Here is a 21,162-nt window from a genome sequence, read left to right as displayed (position 1 = left end):
CCCCATATCCACCAGGTGTGTCATCTACAGTGAGAAAAAAGACTACAGATCTCCAGTAGGTAAAATGCAGTAATAACCTGTTGACATGACTCAAGAATCAAAGTAACGGTCAACCTCACTGTGAAATTTCTGATTGAGACTTTGGTACAAACTGAAATCTTTTAATCTTTCAAAGTCAAAGAGTTACACCTTCCTTCAAAGGGGGTGAATAACTGCCTTAGATAGTAAAACATGTGCTTTTCAACAGCCCTCCCTTTTCTTTTGATGATGTAAGTGACATGTAAGATACTCACAGCTTTGGTTCGGATTTAGGTTAACCACTAAACTAAAGAATTTGCCTTTTATACATTTAGCTGAGTGATGTTTAATACTGAATAAATTACATATCTTTACTTACACCTATTGGTTTGAGCGACAATCACTTTCATCATCAGGAAACAAAAGAGTGAAAGTGGATCAAACATAAAATAATAGTAACTAGAATATGTTTTGAAACTGCGAGCAGTGTCAGGTCGGGGTGTGTAGCAAGTCGGGATGTGTCGCAGATTTCACTTCCCAAATACACAATGCGTTGAGTGCATCATCTGTGCCAAAGCCGTACGGGGGGTCACAAAGCACTTTTAAGGGTGTAAGAATTTTTATATGGAAAATATTGATAACTCAGCATTTAATTGTCATGCCAGTTCCTATCTGTTTTTTCATCATGTTTTAACAATACCATGAAAATTCTCATAATTGTGATAATTTTGGTCACTATAACCATGAACATCAGCAGTATTCACAGAGTTAAGATAGCAGTCCAAGCCGGCTAAATTACCTGTATCACAGAATTGTGCATAAATTAAAAAAATAAAATAAAATGGCAAAGCGTCAGTGAGAAGAGTGTGGTGGATTTCTCAAAAGAAAACGAGGATGTACCATGACAGTTATATTGAGTTTGGATTCATTGAGGCAATGGACAAAATTGTAGAGGCTAGTTTTCGAGCTCTGGATGGAGACAGATGGAATTTATGTCTGTTTCATCTTTGCCATTTCCGCCACATCAGTCTCGGTTCAAGCAGCACTCCAACATTATTCAGTCGTTTGAAATGACAAGAATTCAAGCTCTATGGCAACAAGCCTGGCATATCACTGAGTCTAGAAAACTAAACTACAGTTTGTGTGTTCATGGTAATGAAGAACTATTTCAACTCAGTGCAATGTTGTGGCTCAGTAATGTGGTTTTGACAGTTTATGGACAACAATGGAGCTCTGTGGTATAGAGGAATAGGATGTTTCAGATATTAATCCACACTAGTAAGTAATCTCCATGTCTTTATCCAGTATTGTTTTGCGACTTGTCAACATAAAATCATCAAACCTATTCATGTAAAAGGTCTATTTTAGGGACATGTAGAATGATGATATTATTGAAGGTCACAATGGTGAAGTCAATGCAAAATGCTCTTATCTTCACATGACATCTGACCCTGTGGAGGCCCTGCTGGGGTGAAGAGCTTGTCTTTGCTGCAACTGAAGCATTTAAAGGGGTTTAAGAAAAATACAGTCACTACAATAAGAAAGACTTATTGCTAGTTAGATTCAGCAACCACTTGAGCATTAATACTAATCATGCATCAACCACACAATGTCATTAGAAATCCCCTGCATTGCTAAATATTATACAATCAACAGATTTTTTTCATGTCTCTTGTGTTATAAAGAAGCTGAATATCTTAAGGCAGGTATGCTTTAATCCTTGGCCTGTCCCCTTTTCTTTCACCTTGATGATGAAATCAGCATTGAGTGGGCCGTGCGTACGGAGTGTCTGTCTGTCTGTCCCTCTTTGAAAGTCCAAGGAGGTGTTTCCAATCACATAGGAGCCTGCGGTCACCAGGCTGGTCTCCTCTTTCCTTCCCTGAAGAGGGACGGCTTCGATGGCTGAGGGAGAGACAGAGCAAAAAGTAATATTTAAAACAAATATAATAACATGTTTAGAGGCCATGTCTTTGGCTTGCTCGCCAGGATGCATTGGCAGCTGCTTATTTCACAAAAAATGTAAGTACCCACACTTCAGGCCTACAGAGGGAAATCATTTGAGCATAGTATTGTTAAGCCACATGAAAAGTGTTCGACAAATGATCACAAAAAATATCACAATGCTTTTATCCAATTGATCCATTTTATGTTGCTTATACAGGCATGTGTTGTAGTGGCAGCAGGTTCAGCTCGTAGTAAAGTGATGCAAAGTTTGCAATTGACTGCAGTGGTACCGCATCTGTGGCAATGTTGTACGCCCAGAGGAACTGCACCTGCTTTCTACTGACTCCAACAATAACCTACCCATAGCAAGATTGCTATGGGTAGGTTTTCAAATTTCAAAGATGTATTCTTTGAAATCCGACTTCCCTGTTATACAGCAATTTTAAGATATTTTGTACTATTCTTCAACAGAAAACCTCTTAATAATATACCTACACGATGAGTTGATGTTACGGCCATCAGAATTTTTTCATGTAACTTTTTTTACTCTGGTGTTGCTGTTCGCATGTGTCTGTAATTAAAGCAGTGTATCTGTATCAGTGGAATCAGGGCAATGAAGTCCAACTGTGCTTGACCTCCTTGCCAAGCCATTGAGGCTCTAACCTGGGATCTCTGACAGGTGACTGACTGTAGCTAGCTACAGATAAGTGAGCTTCTCAAGCTGCCATTGACTCAGCTTCACTGTTCTTAAATCAAGTGTGATCAATCATTATTGAGAAAACTTCACATTTGTAAACTTCACACTCTCTGTAAGATGTGCAGTAAGTCTTAGAAGTTTGAGACGGAATATTGTTAGGCTGGGCGGTGGTGTAGTGGTTAGCGCTTTCGCCTCACAGCAAGAAGGTTCTGGGTTTGAATCCCGGTTCAACCAGGGCCTTTCTGTATGGAGTTTGCATGTACTCTCCGGGTTCTCCGGCTTCCTCCCACAGTCCAGAGACATGCAGAAGACTCTAAATTGACCGTAGGTTTGAATGTAGGAGTGAATGGTTGTCTGTCTCTGTGTGTGTGGCCCTGCGATAGGCTGGCGACCTGTCCAGAGTGAACCCCGCCTCTCGCCCCCCCTGTGACCCTTAAATGGATAAAGCGGTAGACGATGAATGAATGAATGAAGTTGTGCAAGTAGTGTAATTAACTAATTTATTATCTGCTGCAACCTTTTAATCAATAGGATGAAAGGACTAATTTGGTTCTACTGTCTCACTTCTGTTCAATTACACCTCGTTGGTGTCACATAAAATATGCAAAACCTACACTGTAAACCCCTCATCCCCACCCACCCCAATGTCATGTAGGTAGACATTAATAACTGAATAAACGACATCTACAATGACACACACGTCTGGGCAGTCCCATGTTCCAATTGTTTTTGTACTATAATCACGCACACTGGACTTGAAATGAAACAATGACTGCTCTCACTGAGGCCCCACATTTGTGGGGAAAGTTTTCCGCTCACTCATGAAACACTTGTGAAGTAGGAAGCATAAACTCTGCAGAGAGAAATGCACAAATGGAACTGCATCAACACATACGTTTTTTAAATTTGTTATTTAAAAATGTTGATAAATGTGATTAATTTAGAATAATAAGTGAAAAAGCATGTAAACAATTAGATTTTTGTATTGCTTGACAGCCCTACTGAAAATATGATGATATAACCTTTGATAATATTTAGATTCCGAAGAGTTCATGAACTTGGTTCATGGAGCTGGGTTAGCCAAGCCGAGGGATTTCCTCTCTTTTACTGTGGTCTCTCCCTACCTTCAGCTTCTCTCCTCAGGGTTCCCCATCCACCACAATGATCTCCTGATAGTTGATGAGCGACTTGTTAAAGTAATCCTCAATTCTGAAACATCTGACAAAGCACAGATCCAGTAAATCCTGCAGCTCTTTGGAACGTGTAGGAATTTGAGTATATTAGCAGGGGGAAGGCATGTGCTGGATTCATCGTGGGCTGTTGCACTACTTTCAACTGATGATAAAACAGGTCAGGAAACCCCAAATGACAAACAAACACTCAAAATGCTCTTGACACGTAAATCACAGGGATCAGGCTTTTTATTTATTTCATATCCAAAATATGGAGGGTTTCAAAGATAAATGACCACTTATTCCAATCCATATCTATATCATATAATTACCACAATTTCTCAATGCATGAAAGTCACTTTCACACCTGTAGTTTGATTAATTTGGCACATGCCTACAAAAAAGAATATCCATAGATGCCATTAATTAATGAATTTAACCTTTATTTAAACAGGTAATTTCATTGAGACGCAGCGTCTCATTTTCAAGAGAAACCTTTTTCTGGACCGGACACTGGACCACAATATTAATGTTAACAGTTTCAGTGAACAGTATGGATCACACTGATTTAAAAGTAATTAAGCTTTTGATTTCAAACTCAGAGCATAACTTTTCAAAAAATCACATATCTACTACAACTCTGGTTCACTTTGCACCAGATACTTGATGCCTGTAATCAAGGTGACCTACTTTTCCCATTACCGTACTACTCTCATGCTTGCTTCGGTTGTACTTTAAGTCTCAGTCATCCTGGCTGTCATACACTCACGCATGCGCACACAGTTCTTGCTGTCATTAACCAGCTGGTCTTATCTATCCAATAGCATTGCAACACTATTTTCTTCAATTCCTCAATCCATCAACTCAGCAAGTAATCAACCACCATCACCACCAGTGTCTGGACTCCATGGGGGGGATTTACCTGCTGTTGCTCATGATGGCCTCGGCTTCAATATCTCCCCATAGAGTCTAAGCGCCAAAGACTCAAAATATTAATATTTTGTCATTACATATTATTCTGTCAAACCTGTAATAAATATAATTTCTTAATTCACTGTCTCTCCTGATTGAAATGCCACTTAGACTTAACGGGTAAGAGTGAGAACTCATACATTTATTATTATCTTAATTATTTTAAGAGCGAAGAAAATACTCATCCCATGAGCCACTGCAAATGCATTTCCATTGACTTCAAACCAACTTTTTAGCACACTGAATTTAATTTTATCACTGTATTGTATTATTTATATTGTTGATAAGAATCTTGTAATGTATTGCAGCTTGTGTTTTGTTCAGCGGTAGTGGTGGGTATCAGTTACTCATGCTGCGTTTCATTACACCTAGGAAATTGGTGTTCCGAGCTCAGAAGTCAGGGCTGGTGGGGTTCCTCCGACCCTCCGAGTCAGATTTCCGACCCGAGAAGGCTTTCGAGTTGCAACCTCCGACTTGGAGGTTTTCAGTTCTGATATACAATGGAACGACAACCCCACGCCCTAGCTCTGAGTTCCGAGTACAATGGAACACAGCATCACTAACCGACTTGAAGTTTGCAAGTGAAGTAAGAGTATGAATGGTAACAGCGATATCCACCAATCAGAGACTTCGATGTAACACTTTAAAATTGTGGGTAGTGTAGGATTAATCAATGGCATTGCGAATATGGTTACGGCATCATGGCTAAGAATCAAAATGTCAATGGAGAATATGAATGGGAATTTCACTTCCGGAACCTCACTGTTCGCTCTATAGCAAGACTGTCCTGAGACACTATTCAATTCAATTCAATTCAATTTTATTTGTATAGCGCCATATCACAACATACATTGTCTCAAGGCACTTTACATAGTGAGGTCAATATTACAATATTACAGGGAAAACCCAACAAATCCCACAATGAGCAAAGCACTTGGCGACGGTGGAGAGAAAAAACTCCCTTTTAACAGGAAGAAATCTCTGACAGAACCAGACTCAGTTGTGGGCGGTCATCTGTCTCGACCGGTTGGGGTGAGGAGAGAGAGGAGGAAGAGAGGAGAGGTGGGAAGAAAGAGGGTGGGAGGAGAGACAGTAGGAGAGAAGAGAGAGAGAGGACAGTTGTACAACCGCCGCTGTTATCTCTACCAGACTGATACTTATAATCAAAAAATACAATTATGTTGTTGTTATTATTAGTGATGATATTATTATACACTAATAATAATAATATATATATTTTTTTATAAAGCGCTTTTTAAAAAAATACTCAGGCATTGATAAGGATGGAGGGGATGGGATCCAGGGGGCAGGTGGCAAGTTTAATGCCAGAGAGGATTTTGGAGAGGTCAGATGTAGCTATGGTTGAGGAGGAAAAACTATGGTCTTTCCTGAGTGAGCAAACATTATTTAATTTAAGCAAATAAAAACCTGTTCTGTGTTCAATTAATCTATTTGCACGAATATCTCATATACGGTTTTCCTATTCATATATACAGTATGGGTGTTGAATGCTGTGAATCAAAAAGTGCAAAAGTCTCACATGCAAAGAATCACATACTCAGCTGACTTAATAGTAGAAAAAAGCAGTGCCTTTCTGTGGGCAAAAATAAGTGTGCATAGGCCAATAAAAATACAACAAAATAAGATTTTCTGTACAAAGTTTGGGCTAAAGTGATGTCACTCACCTAGCACATCAGGTCCTTTGGCACTGAGTCTGAGAAAGCGGCTTCCCAGCGGCACTTCCAGAACTGTCTTCAGAGCTGCAGGCAGAAACGAGGTTGGAAAGGTTTCATTTCAACTTAAAACCCTGTACAGCTGGTTAAATAATTGATCATTTGCAGCATGGTGGACTTTAAAGCGACGACATCAAAACATCAGAGAGGGGCTGTTACAGAATTTTGTTAGATTGTTGATCCAGATGTTTAGCCGAGATCTTTTATGGGCAGGAAAAGAATCAACACGATGATGAATAAATGGATATGTTAAGATACACATAATATCATAAATAACAGACAAAGAACAGCAGTGTTCAGAGTTACAGAAATATTGGAGCTCTCAGAGCCAAAGAGACTGTCCTCCACCAAAAAACAACCAGATCGTTTTTCAAAGCCGCATATTGTGACGTATCGTATTAATTTTGTTAAAAATGAATCAATGGATGACAATCCTTCACAATTCATCTTATCTGCACATGGACAACGTGTTGTTTCTCCAATCACAGTCTCAAATCACTGTGTTACATTTGCATGTGTTCCAATCAGTAGCTTGTAGTTGGCAGGTTGATGTCCCGTGCAATGCTTTTACATTGCTTTTTGACATCAATTTTGACATCATTGAGCAGAGTAGTCCTGCCAGTTGATTTTGACTTTAAATCTTATCAATGTGATGAAGTGTGCAGAGATTAATGGTGAGAAAGATTTAAAAATAATTTAAACATGATTCACTTAAAGGGGAGTTAAAAGAACTGAATATATCCAAGGACTAAAAGCAGGCTGTTGAATGCCTTGTGGACAGTGTAGGTCTTCAAGAGTTAACTGTTAAAAGACAGGAAGGAAAGTCAAGTCAAGTCAAATCTTATTTGTCTCCAAAGGGGCAATTGGTTGTGCATATTTGTTGGTTCTAGCTAGTGGGTATTTGAATTGAGAACCAGGGCTTAAACTCTGGATGTATACGTCTGTCTCTGTGAGGACCATATGTAACAATGACCGTGTAAACAAAGAAAAACCATGCAAGTAAACTAAACCGAACTAAAAAGGCTTGCAATTTACAGTCTAGACAGAGTCCTTTAATTAGACGTCAGAGCTGTAGTTTACACATTGCTCAGGTGTCCTCCTTCCTGGCCCTCCCCCACCTCATCCTCTGAGAGCTCTAAGTCTGACTCCCCCTCCACAATTTTGAGTAAAACCCCTTCTGCCTCAGCCTTCAGCTTCCTCAAGTATGGAAATTGATTCAATTGGCAAATGTGTAATAAAAGGGCCCTTCTTCATGTTGTCTTCACACTCCCTACCTCCAGTGGAAACTTGAAGGAAAACTACACAAGCACCCCAAGCCCTGATGTAAAGAAATCTTTTTATTTACCATGAGGTGGTGCATGTCATTTGCAGTGTAGCCTGGGGCACACCTTTCAGGAGCCACATGCACAGGCTCCACGTTGAAACCTCTTGAAAAACAACCACAAATCAATCAAATCAATAGTTTCAAATTGCAAAAGTGATTGTAAAAGCCAAGAAGCCCCAGATTTCAGCTGCTTATGCGGACCCAAATGGAAAATCATAATCAGTTCACCTTTTACTTTACAGCATTAGTTTGTCCGTCATATTAAATAATTGTTTTCCTTCACTATACTCCCTACCCTTGGTATTAGGCGTGTCACTGTTTTGCGAGCACTGACTAATAGAGACCACCACACTCAGTCTCACCTAAATAACATCCATGTGTGCTGTGAAACGTCAGTAAGCTTCGATAACTAATCAATCATGAGACTCGCTTAGGGTCATGCTCTCACAGTGTACACAAAGAGCACACAGCGAAACTATTGAAAGTATGTACTGCTGTGGAAGGATTTCTGTTTTTCAGCCTGCAAGAATACTTCCTGAGTTTTCACAGCAGAAGTCTTTCTCCCTTTCGTGGTTAAGTGAGGATTTTTGGTAATGGTGCGAGACCTTTACAGACAAATTTTTTATCAAAGTAACTTTTTCCTTTGGCAACAAATGAGCACTGAGCTCAAACAATTAAGCTGCTGTGGCTGCCAGCCACGGGGCTTGGCCTCCATGACATAATTATGCTTGGAAACTGCATTTGCAATGTCCCAAATTTATGGGAGCAATGAAATAAATTCAGCTGCAGTCAATTGCATTTTTTCTATATGCTAAAATGGAGATTAATTATGTAAAACCAAGTATTCTTCACAGATAAATAGTTACAAGGGACAAGGGGAGGAGGGCATGAAAGACTGATACATTGTGAAGAATCTAGGTATATCTGTTGGCAAAACTTGAAAAGGATATTTAGAATTATGTTACTGACTCTTTCACAATTTTCTTATTGTACATGAAGGCCACTATAGCCTCTCTTACTTGGTGAAATGGATGATTGAGCATAGTTCAGTTGGTTGCAATCTGTAACTTGATAACTAGGTGCCACTAAATTCTACACTAAAACCTTAAAAGATTAATTCAAAGAATACAAATGAGTCTGATAAAGACCAAAAACTAAGCCTCTGATAAAATGAGTCCTGGCCACTAGTCACCATTAATGCCACATTGTGCCAAGACTGTCTCAGAAACACATAACATGTATTCAGGATATACAATATTTATAATAACAATAACAAAACCTTGGTCAAGGGCATATTGATTTGTTACAACTGTACACCATCCACTTAGGAAAGAGGAATTGAAAGTAATTTTTCATAAAACAACTATAGAAATACAATATTTATAATAGTAAATACAACCAGGTGTTTGTTATCAGCTTTTACCATCAGTACACCACAGACTTCAGATATGAAGTCATAGCAGTAGTCATAGATCTGCTGAAGTCCAACACCAACTCCTTTGTTTTGCTGATGTTGAAGGTTCTCTCCTCCACAGTCGCCAAGTGCTTGCTCATTGTGGGATTTGTTGGGTTTTCCCTGTGATATTGTTATATTGACCTAACTATGTATGCCTTGAAACAATGTATGTTATAATTTCGCGCTATACAAATAAAATTGGGGCTGCATGGTGGTGTAGTGGTTAGCACTTTCGCCTCACAGCAAGAATGTTCTGGGTTTGAATCCAGGTTTAAACCAAACAGGGCCTTTCTGTGTGGAGTTTGCATGTTCTCCCCGTGTATGCGTGGGTTCTCTCCGGGTTCTCCGGCTTCCCCCCACAGTCCAAAGACATGCAGAATGGGGTTAGGTTCATTGGAGACTCTAAATTGACCGTAGGTGTGAATGTGAGAGTGAATGGTTGTCCTTCTCTGTATGTGGCCCTGCGATAGGCTAGCGACCTGTTCAGGGTGTACCCCGCCTCTCCCCCAATGTTAGCTGGGATTGGCTCCAGCCCCCCCGTGACCCTTAAATGGATAAAGTGGTAGACGATGGCTGGATGGACAAATACAATTGAATTGAATTGAAAAGGTGGTTCAGCTCAGAGTCCACAAAACTGTCCTCCATCCAGTGATACTTTGACATATCCTCCCAGTGTGGTGTCAATAACAGCTGAGCGTCATTTAGTCTGTGAGATCTCAGCAGCGAAGGATCACATGGCTCAATTCATGGCTGCATTTCTAACAAAAACCTAAAGCAGCAGGTTGTTTTCATGCTTCTGGTCATAAGTTTCGTAATTGCTGCTATCAGCGTTAGTCAACTGGTCTCTTCTATCCAATAGCATTGCAAATCACCTGCTTCGTTAGCCTATCATCTTGCTGCCGTCTGTTTAAATATGGTTTCTCTCCCTGCCTTAGTCCTCTCATGCTGGTGTTCTGTGTACCCTCCACCTCCCCATCACCGCCCAGTCCGTGCAGTCTCAGGGGATTCTTCTCTCCATCAACTCAGCATGTCATCAACCACCACCAACACCACCAGTGTCTGGACTCTGTGTGGGGGATTTACTTTTGGTCAACCAGGACCGATGCCCTCTGCTACATATCTCCCCATGGAGTCCAAGCACCAAAGACTCTATCAATATTATATCATCACATATCATTGTGTTAAACCTGTAATAAATATAATTTCTTCATTCACTCGTCTCTCCTGATGAAATGTATATATATAATTTTGCCACTTATTTCTAAAAAGCTGTCCCAAACACTCTCAAACCACAGGTCCCGTTATGGGTGGACCCACTCACGACTGAGCAGAGGAAAGCAAAATTAAAGACCTAGATGATACCCCACCATCAGTCATGATAACTGCATCCACTGAGAAGAGGCTGAAAACATTCCATCGCAGGAAATACTTTCAGATGTCAGCACATCGCAACTTAGTATCCCCACTACCACCATCATAGAAACCACTGCACTCATGTACATAAAACCATTGTGGAGATGGGGGGATGCACTAAGTGTGCCCTGATATCAACCATGAACAACAGAACTACTGCTGGTCTGTTAACTTATCAAATTATGTTTTTTTTCTATGAATAGTACAAATGTAGCCTTCATGTTACAACAAACACATTTTTTAAAGGATATAGTAGGTTAGCCAGCCTACTGAGGAGAGATCTGTGCATCTCGGTCTTTGTCTGACCATGTCTGCTGCAGTGGGCGGGGCCAACTCTCACTGCCCTGTAGTCTGTTAACAGTAGTTTTCTGATGTTCTCTTTCTCAAAAATACCATGTGGCTGCTCATGGAGAAATAGAATAAAACATTGTGTTAGTGAAGGCCATCATCAAAGACTATATATATATTGTGTATATATTATTCTATCCAGCACTGAAATACATCAATGGAACAATGGAAACAAATGAAAAATGCAGCTCCATCTGCTAGTGGGTGGGTGCTGTAGCCAGATGGTATTTTAATAGTCAGTCCTGATAAATCAATGCTTAAGGCAATACGAGAATAGCAGGCCAAACCAGAGATGACTACTGAAGGTCTGTGGCCAACTCAGTAATGACCAGAGTCCCAGCAGACAGATATCCAGCTTTGTTATTTACATCCCATAGGGTCCCACTGCGAAGAAGTCTGGGCAGGGATAGAGAACATGTTTCGTCGCAGCAGAGAGATACAGGTATGAGCATAGAAAGCTAATGGGCTAACTAGTTATTTGCAGAGGGCTAGAATATGGTGGAAAGTTGGAGTGGGGAAAGGTGCTTAAGGGTATTTCAGAGTCTACTGTGTTAAGTAGAACGCTTTATGTATTTTGAAAAACATCTGGCTTAAAGTTGAAGTAAATGAAGACATGCATGTTAGTTCATTGATTCCCAAACTGGGAAGCGCGACCCCTAGGTCCGTAGATATAACAGGGGTGGCACAGTGAGGTGGCCAGCTGTAAAGAAAAGATGCATATGACGCACTGCTAGTAAAGCATGGACAGGTTTGTAAAAAGAGTGCCAGGTAAGCAAAAAGCAGACAATTAATCTACACAAAAACTACCAAAACAAAGACAAGAAAATATGACGAGGCATATTTGCTTCTTGGCTTCACCGGTACAATGGTGGGTGAGGAAGAGAGACCACAGTGTGTTTTGTGCCTTAAAAATATATACTTCAGACAGTATGAAGGCGAACAAGTTAAGACGGCACTTGGAGACGACATGCTTCTGTAGGCCATCTGTTGATTGACAACACCCGTCAGTAGTAAGATACCTACATTGTTCTGGTGTCAGGTGGGGTAGGGTCTGCCCTCGAACCAACCGGCATGTGGAGCCCTCGCCACCACAGACGCCACAGTTATCCTCCCTGGCACCGCTAGCCAGCTGACGATCACAGCCCACCTCCTGCGCACACATCACAGATACAAACACACTCAAAAGGGAAATGGGGCTGGCCAGAGAAAAAAGACAGCAATTCACCTTACAGATCCAATTAGATCCATGTAAATTAATTGCAATACTGTATTCACTTGAATGAATACGTTTTATTTCCAGTTTGTGGAGAAAGTGAAAACTAGTATCCTCCCTTGTCCATGTGATGCTCCTCCCTTACAGCAAGGGTAAAAAAGAATCTTGCTTCAAGCATGAAGAGTATACTGCAATTCATTGCAATATGTTTTGGTGGTCGCATGCTTTATTCTTTTCACTTCGCATCAAATGAATGCATTATTAATACTTTATTGCACTTTGTCTTAAACTAGAAGATATATTAAACTTGTTACACCTTATATCAGTTCAATACTGTTCAATATGCATTGCAATGGAAAACTAAACATTGAATTTTACTTCACAAGTAAAGTCTGTTTTGCAAATTAGAGGCTCTAATGAGTTTGATTAATATACGGCTTCTCATTTTCACACACATACAGACACACATCCTGATGTAGATATGCTGAGGCTTGTCATGCTGAGGTACTGTGACAGCCTGACAAAATAAAATGGCACTTGCACATACAGCACACAGCGGTGCACATTGCTGCTCTCCTCCACTTTACGCCCAGGAATTGTAAGTAATTTTCTCTCGTACTTGTATACAGCTGGATTTCATGCTGCTCTGTGGTGTATTATTAATACATGCACATGCGCTAGAGGAAGGTTTGGCCTCATTCCGTCACTGACAAACTTTCTTGCTACAGAACCACAGCAGCCCAGCAGCCCTTCTTTCACTGCTGCCTCTATCACCAGATGATGCCATTTCATCCCTGCCATGCCCAGGGCCCTCTCTGCACATCAGGGTCGGCGGCAGCTGCTTTTTGAGCAAACATCCATCATCCATCTCCCATTATAAGAATAATAATAATAAATTCTATTTGAATAGCACCTTTCATGGACTCAAAGCTGCTTTACAAAACAAAACAAAACAACACAACAACACAAAGATTGATGGGGGGTGGGTTATGGATAGGCAGAGGAGAAGAGATGAGTTTTGAGGCATGACTGGAAGGTGGTGAGGGGCTCGGAATCACGGATCTCTTGGGGGATGGAGTTCCAAAGTCTGGCAGCTGCCCTGGAGAAGGCTCTTGCCCCAAAACTGCGATGGTTGCTTTTGTGGGTGGAGAGAAGACCGGCAAAGGCAAATCTGAGGGACTGCGTGGGTTGGTAGGGGGAGAGGAGGTCAGTTAGATTAGGGGGAGCAAGATGGTGAAGGGCCTTGAAGGTGAGGACCAGGATTTAGAAATTGATCCGGTGTGAGACGGGGAGCCAGTGAAGGTCTTTTAAGACTGGGGTGATGTGGTGCCATGATTTGGTGTTGGTGATGAGTCGGGCGGCTGCATTCTGGGCCAGTTGGAGTCTGTTGATGGAGCTGGAGCTGATGCAATAGAGGAGTGAGTTGCAGTAATCTATAAAGGAGGAAATGAAGGCATGGATGAGTGGTTTGTGGTGGTGAGTGTTAGTGAGGGTCTGATCTTGGTGATGTTACGGAGGTGAAGGAAGGAGGTTTTGACTATGTGGCGGATATGGATATGGTGGAAAAAACAGATAGGAGGGGTTCAAATAAGTTGTTGGCATGGAGGTGGGATCTAATTTGTGTGGCACCTATTCATTCCAGGGTTTTAGAAAGGAAGGGGAGGTTAGAGATTGGGCGGTAATTATTGAGGGGAGGAGGGATCAAGACCATGTTTCTTTAGGATAGAGGTGACAGCAGCAGTTTGGAAGGCAGAGGGGAAAGATCCATGGGACAGTGAGGAGTTAAAGAGGTTAGTGAGGTATGGGCAGAGGACTGGGAGGCAAGACTACAGCAGGGGAGTGGGGAGGGGGTCAAGTGGGCAGGTGGTTGGTTTGGAGGAGCTGATGAGTTTGGAGATTTCAGGAGGGGTAACTGGGTCAAACTGGGAGCGGCGGGAGTAGGGAGGACTGGTAGGGAGGTCCAGAGAGATGGGGAGAAGAGTGGGCGTGTAAGATGCTGGGGGGTCAGATGCAAGGGATAGTGATTGGTTGATGGTGTTGATTTTGTCAGCAAAAAAACGGAGGAATGAGTCACAGAGACCGGGAGTAGAGGTAGGGAGGGTATTGGTGCAAGGCTTTATGAGGTTGCTCACTGAGGAGAAGAGAGTTCTTGGGGTTTGGCAGGGGTCAGTGAGGATGCTGGAGAGGTACGTAGACTTGGCTGCAATGAGGGCATCTTTGTAGGAGGTGGGATGGAGTTTGTAGGCTTCGTGGTGAACTGTGAGCGTTGTTTTCTTAGTGAGTCGTTCAAATTGGCGGCCAGTCTGTTTCATCTTGCCGTGGGCGGGTGTGAACCAGGGTGAGGAATGTTGAAGGAGACAGTTTTTGTCATACGGGGGGGCCAAGTTGTTGAGGGAGGTAGACAAGGTGGAGTTGAGATGGTTTGTGAGATCATCGGGTGAGATGAGAGTTGAGTCCAGGGCGAGATTGGTGGAGAGCAGGTTGGAGAGATGGTGGGGAACGATGGATTTAAGATTGCCGAAGGTGATTTCTCTGATGAGGCGGGGGCTTGGAGAAGGGATGGTGAGCTGTATGAGTTTATGATCAGAGAGGGGAAAGAGGCATGTGTGGAGGTCAAGTACCAGTTGGTTTATGGAGCAGACATGTTAGTTGAGAGTAAAATTGTCCAGTAGGGTAGTGAATTCAGTGAGTAGAAGCAGACGTGGAGAGAGGGATGAGGTTAGTCCTGTGAAGAACCTGTGTGCCCAGTTGTTCGGAGGATTTTCAGTTTTACAATGCAACAGAAACTGCCTGAGTAGCCCAAACTTCTCCAGATATTGCTTTTTTGCTCAGGCAAAACTGTCACATCAAGTTCAATTTGAGTGACCAAGTTGTGACCAAACAACTGTAACCAAGGTGAGAGGCGCGTAACTTTTTCTAGCATAGAGGAAATGAGCTTCATTTGTCTGGGTTTCTTTTTTTTGTGACTTGGGTCATTGCCAAACAGCAAACACCCAGTATTGAAATATCCTTATACTGAGACCCTGTCTGCACTAATGTTGATACATTTGAAAACAGGTCTTTTTCAGGGTCCATTATTTCAACCTTACCCCCACCCTGTCTTGATATATCCCTCCTGGGAAAACAAAGCATTTGCCATTTGGACCCAAATGTTTTTGAATGAAATGTATGATTCAACTCTCCTGCGCATGCTTTACCTTGTGTATGGTTAAGGTTTCTGAAATGGTTTTATCATAGAAATGATAGCACATGCTGTATGTTTGACTGATGATAAACAGACGAGAGCATCTAGCGGATGCCTAACATGACATCATCGAATTCCCTTTTCTTCTTCTTTCAATATAAGGCAATAAATCAGAAAAACATGAGAAAATATAGCACTGCAAATAACATAAAGTGCCAACAAAAATGATATTCAAACTTAAATAATCAACTTCAAGGAGAAGCATGCAATAAAGCCAAATGGGTAGTTTTATTTGCAAAGAGATTCCCTTGCCTCGTTTGTTGTCATTAATTCCTACATACGTACTGTTTTTGAAAATGTAATGTCATTGGGTCCCAGACCATCTGAGACCAATGTATTCATGTTCTTTCACCAATGTGATTGTGAATATATACTGGGCCACATTGAAAGACCACCTAACTCAGCTGATGTCCTCTGACCTGCTACAGTTTCATAATGAACCCAAAGTGTTATACGCTTGTCAGTGTTTCACATGAATTGGTTTATTTGTGGCTACCACCAGGGTATCAATACTGGCTTTGTTTGTTTGTATTTGTTCCAATTGTGTAAAATCATATTTCATTGTAACGCTGCTTACAGTGCACTGATTCCCTCAGCCCATCCGAGGGTGCATTTGTCAACCAGTTGCGTCATAGCATTGCGACTTGGCTGTTCCAATTCGTCGGCTCCTTGAAATGCGGCCGACGAATGCGCCCTTCAAGCCCAGCGCAACGAAGGATACACCGGGTGGATCCTACCCGGCCCAGGCTATCCAAGGATTCATTGATCACTGGCTTCGAAGGGAAGTAATGGAACCAATCCAGGCTGACACTGGGCGAGAGCGGAGTACACCCTGGACAAGTCGCCAGCCTAACCCACAGAGACGGACAACCATTCACTCTCACATTCCGACCTACGGTCAATTTAGAGTCCCCAATTGACCTAACCTCATTCTGCATGTCTTTGGACTGTGGGAGGAAGCCGGAGAACCCAGAGAGAACCCACGCATACACGGGAGAACATGCAAACTCCACACAGAAAGGCCCTGGTTGGTTTGAACCAGGATTCGAACCCAGGACCTTCCTGCTCTGAGGCGAAAGTGCTTTTCTTTCTTTTCTTTCTTTTTTTGCTATATTTTATTATCCACACTGGTGCTGTTGTTTAGAAGTTTAGCTGATTTTAGCTAATTTCTACAATGTTGGTACTTAATCCTACAGCAATGCAACATATTCTATAAAATCATCATATTATGATCAATACATTTTGAGATATGTGGCTTTCAGTGGACATGAGATGAGGTGGAATAGAAGTATAATTTTGCATTAAATGGAAAATACTAATGTAAAAGTACAAGTACCCTTGAATTTGTAGTTAAATATTAGATATGGAATTATGACATCAAATTGAAATGAAATAAACCATACATTCATAAACTGTTGTTAATTTATACTATAAAGATTAACCCGTGTATTTTAGCCATGCTCTTCTCTCAAGGATGTATGTAATACTTAATTAAGTCAGTTAGTGGCGATAATGCGACTCGCCAGTGAAACAGGAAGAATTAGAAGGAAATCTCCACCTGGCCAACGAAGGAGTATCACCTCCGTTGACCGCGTTGGCTACTTCCTCGAAGGATGCGGCCCCTGAATTCGGACACAGCTAAACTGATTGACAACAGACCTGTCTCTGTAGTCAGACATCTTCGGTGTGAGCAGAAATGACGAATGAGTGTATTAACATACAGAGCAGGGCAGGAGATACAAGTGGTCTAAGGAGATGCGATCAAGATTTATTATAATGCCAGGTGTGAACTGATGAACTTAGTTGTCCACTTGTGATTGGATCGCTCGGGATGGAAGGTTATACCAGGTCTGAACAGGTCCATAGAGGGACTTTAGAATAGGAAATGTTACATATCTTAATCAAATAGACATAAAAATCACCTAATATTTCCTCACGGTCTGCTAGTTGTAGTGGGGATATAAATACATTCATCAGACAACACTGTACCAGCAGCTTTGTGTATTTTTGAATTTCAAATGTAAGACAAACAAAAAAAATAAAAAGGTCATGATGATACGGCTGTCAGCTGGAGTTCTCATCTTCATACAGCATGACATATGATCAAACTGACAGCGACAATAAGCTGTTCATAACTCATCAATTTTTGTTTTCCACTTCAACAAAGCTGATGGAAACACATTCACTTGACAGTTTGTGAGAGCTGTCAGTGGCTCATAATAGGTTTCTACTGCCTTGCCACTTTCTGTTATATCACCTATGTGCCAGAGAGAATATATAAATAATTATTTGTAAGTGGGTCTGTCTGGTGTTATACATGTGCTTCTCCTCCTGTTATGCAGTCACAAACCTCTAATCAAGCACGGAGGGGGGGGGGGGGGAAGCTGCAGGGACCAGAGTTTCCATATCCCAACTCCCCCTGCCATTTCATCATGGCCCATTACTATATGTGGAAACACATTACTGGCTGCAAAGCAAAGCAGCAATGATGAACAGTTATGTATCTCAGCACAGAGGTAAGATACAAACAGACGGAAATAAAGTCACGGCGAATTGTGGGGAGAAATTAGTCAGTTTTTGGTTTTGAAGCAATTTCATTTCATTGCACTATTTCCACATACCCAAGAGTTAAGTGAGATAAATGTTGGTGTCTGACTGAACAATATCTGATTTATAATATGACCCCTCACCTGACAAACTCCATTGATGCACATGTCCAAGGCATCTGCCCGACATCGTGTCCCATCCAGCACCTTAGGGGCAAGTTCAACAGTGAGGCTCCTCCCTTTAGCCTGACACTGCAGGATGCAGGGTGCAGAGGGGTCATAAGGAGCTGGGACCCAGTCATAGGTGGCACCCTGGTACTTGATATCATTGTGGGCTGAACACTGCTGGGCCCGGAAATCCCCTGACTCTAGGGGGCAGTCCTGCGGAGATGAATAACAAGGTCAAGTACAGATGTTGTTGTGTGATGTCATTCATTATAATTCATTTCAGAGCCACTTTATTAAATCGGAATTTAAAGGAAACATATTATCCTTTTTCAGGTTTTTCCATTTACTCTAGTGTGTCTTAGTTTTTTTGTGTAAGTAAAAGTTCTGCAAAGTTAAAAAGCTGAAAGTCTGTGGTAAAGGGAGCTCCTCTCCCTGACAGGAAATACTGCTCCTTAAGCTTATCGTTTTTTGACTTATATCAGAGGTACGCAGGTAGCAGTAAGTGTGCAGTGGCAAAATAGAGCAGGACAGTGAGGGCATCCCTCCGGTGAGTGCATTAGAGACCTCTGGAACTAGAAGTTGTCAAAGATAATGAATCTATTTCTTTCATAGAGAACGTCATCAAGATGTTCCAGTGGCTCCTGACAGCCTCTAAACATCCTCACCTGCGGAGTGAGCCTCTCACATTCTTTACGCCAACTTCTTTTCTCTCTGCCAACGTGACGACAGATAAAAATGGGAACCATCAGAGCCTGGCAAATGTATTTAACGGAAGAGTAGGTGATTTTGACTCGCTTCCTTCAGACCTCCGTCCCAAGCCCCTCCCCCATCAACACTGCCTCAGGAGGAGGAAGACGCGAGCGGAGCACAACATGCTAACTGACTGCTCGTGGCTCATTCACAAGTATGAAAACACCGAACATTATCATAATATAAACGTTAACAATGAACATGGCTATTGTTGGTGGGCACATTTGTCAAGCTCACATGCTAGTGTTGGGAAATCTCATTGAAAATAGAGTTCTGATGCAGTAACTTGTTGCTGACTAGTTAGCAACAGGCTGCCGCAGGCTAAGTTAAAAAATAAACACGGTTAGCAGTTCTACACAGACAACGTTTGTTTTGAGTTTATATTTTTAAACTTCAGCACAGAAAGAAAGTGCTGTGGGCAACTTCATGACCCCTGTGTCCAGGCTGCCACATATGGAGGTGTACATTTTGCACACTGTATTTTGTACAATACCAATGTTTATTTATGTACTGCATAACCTGCTCTATATTGTTGGAATGAAAATCTTTTAAATGTTCAAGGCCTTTTCCTTATACTCTCAGCATAAAAAATCCAACCATTACATTTACCTCTTTACAAGCTGCACAATTAATTAGAGCACAATGTGTCATGACACCTCTTTATTTTTTTTGGAACATCATACAATATACCAAATATATATTATAATATTAGCATAAACAACATATGTACAACAATTTAGATACTGTCTGCACAGGGTTTCCTAGCTCTAGTGTCAAAGCAGGTCTGTCGGCTGACGGGTCAGGCTGTGCTGTCGTCGACTCTTTAGGAAGTGGTCCTGTAGAAAGAATATCACAATAATAGATCAACATTACTGTAAAACACTGACAACACTACAGCAGCATTATCTGCAGTGACAAACACAGTTTTCTGTCACCTTTTGTGGGAGCCAAGTATAATTGATACTAGCCACTCTTTCATATATATTAGTGTTATGACTTTGTTTAGATAAATATTGAAGATCATAACAAGTAGTTCTGAGGTTCAGAATCCGTAACCCACCTGGCATAAATGTTTACACTTTGGAATGTTTTACAACATCGCCATATGGATTTTAAAGTATCTTTTGTACACAAGAAAGTTACCACTTCATGGTCAACCTACAGTATCATGAGCTACTCACCTGGTCCTCTGCTGACCTGCTTCTCTAGCTGTTGACGGGATCGTCTTGTCTCAGTGCTCTGGTCCGTGGTAGACAACCTCCAGGCCCTGGACTTCTTCATGTACAACTTGCTGTACCTGGTATAAGAGAAAGGAGGTCAACTTAGTGAAATATTCACATTACCTTACATTGAACAGTACTTTTCATTTCATTTCCTGCCCGTCGTCTAAACGGTACAGTAGTCTGGGAGCAGGGAGACGTTTTTTCTAGGGCCGAAGCTCTGCATCGCTCTGGGACCTGCCCCTCGGGACCTGCCCCTCGGGACCTGGCCCTCATGCCCGGTGTTGCAGCATTTATCATTGCACACAGACATCAACTGCTACTACAAGCCTCTAGCCACGCACACCGGACATTCTCACTACACCCGCTCCACACACACACACACACACACACACGTAACGCCACATCCCGTTCAGAGCTGATATAGATAAACAATCAAACGTCATTGACGACACCCGGCGTTAGCTAACTTAGCTAGTGTCCTCCAGCGAAGCTAACTGTGCGCTGCCTGATACACACACAAGCTTGCCAACAGTTCTGTTGGTTACACAGTGACCGGTGACCCGGGAAAGCGGTTGTTGTGTTGTTGTTCTCGAACAACAACACAACAACCGCTTTCACCCAAATGAAGCAGAAGATTACCTTTCCTCCTCTTCCCCTCACGGAGTTGACGCCAGCGGTGAAGATGTTGCCTCTGTTCACTCCTCCTGTAGTCTCCAACCTCGTCTCCACTGCTCTGTCTGTTGGGACCGGGAGCTGTTGTATACACTTTCTTTTCTTCTTTAGTTCAGTGCAGTAACTCGTCTGCTACCGAGAGCGGCGGCGGCTCCGGTTGTTTGCCGACGCCGTGCAGGAGACTGGTCACGCGCCCGACTATGTGGTGAACGAGCGGAGTGCACGCAGGCAGGAGAAAGCCGGTTCATCCAATCACTCTCTCCGGTCAG

At 42.0% G+C, this 21,162-nt stretch overlaps 1 protein-coding gene across 5 annotated transcripts in view; it reads right to left on the bottom strand.

Annotated features, from left to right (window-relative positions):
• The window catches only part of LOC118302501 (ADAMTS-like protein 3), a 135,984-nt gene that overhangs the window by 28,044 nt on the left and 86,778 nt on the right, over positions 1 to 21,162 (bottom strand). For all 5 annotated transcript variants that reach the window (XM_035628686.2, XM_035628684.2, XM_047331570.1 and 2 more), the window contains 4 exons: positions 18,225 to 18,461; positions 12,101 to 12,227; positions 6,489 to 6,563; positions 1,763 to 1,920 (listed from right to left, as the gene is read on the bottom strand). In XM_035628686.2, the coding sequence (XP_035484579.2) occupies positions 1,763 to 1,920; positions 6,489 to 6,563; positions 12,101 to 12,227; positions 18,225 to 18,461 (597 nt within the window). The remainder of the gene's footprint in view (positions 1 to 1,762; positions 1,921 to 6,488; positions 6,564 to 12,100; positions 12,228 to 18,224; positions 18,462 to 21,162) is intronic.

Source organism: Scophthalmus maximus, chromosome 4, assembly GCF_022379125.1.
Source record: "Scophthalmus maximus strain ysfricsl-2021 chromosome 4, ASM2237912v1, whole genome shotgun sequence".
In the NCBI taxonomy this organism is placed as follows: domain Eukaryota; kingdom Metazoa; phylum Chordata; class Actinopteri; order Pleuronectiformes; family Scophthalmidae; genus Scophthalmus; species Scophthalmus maximus.
The sequence above is the reverse complement of the archived record's forward strand: the minus strand, read 5'-3'. Positions and strand labels throughout refer to the sequence as shown.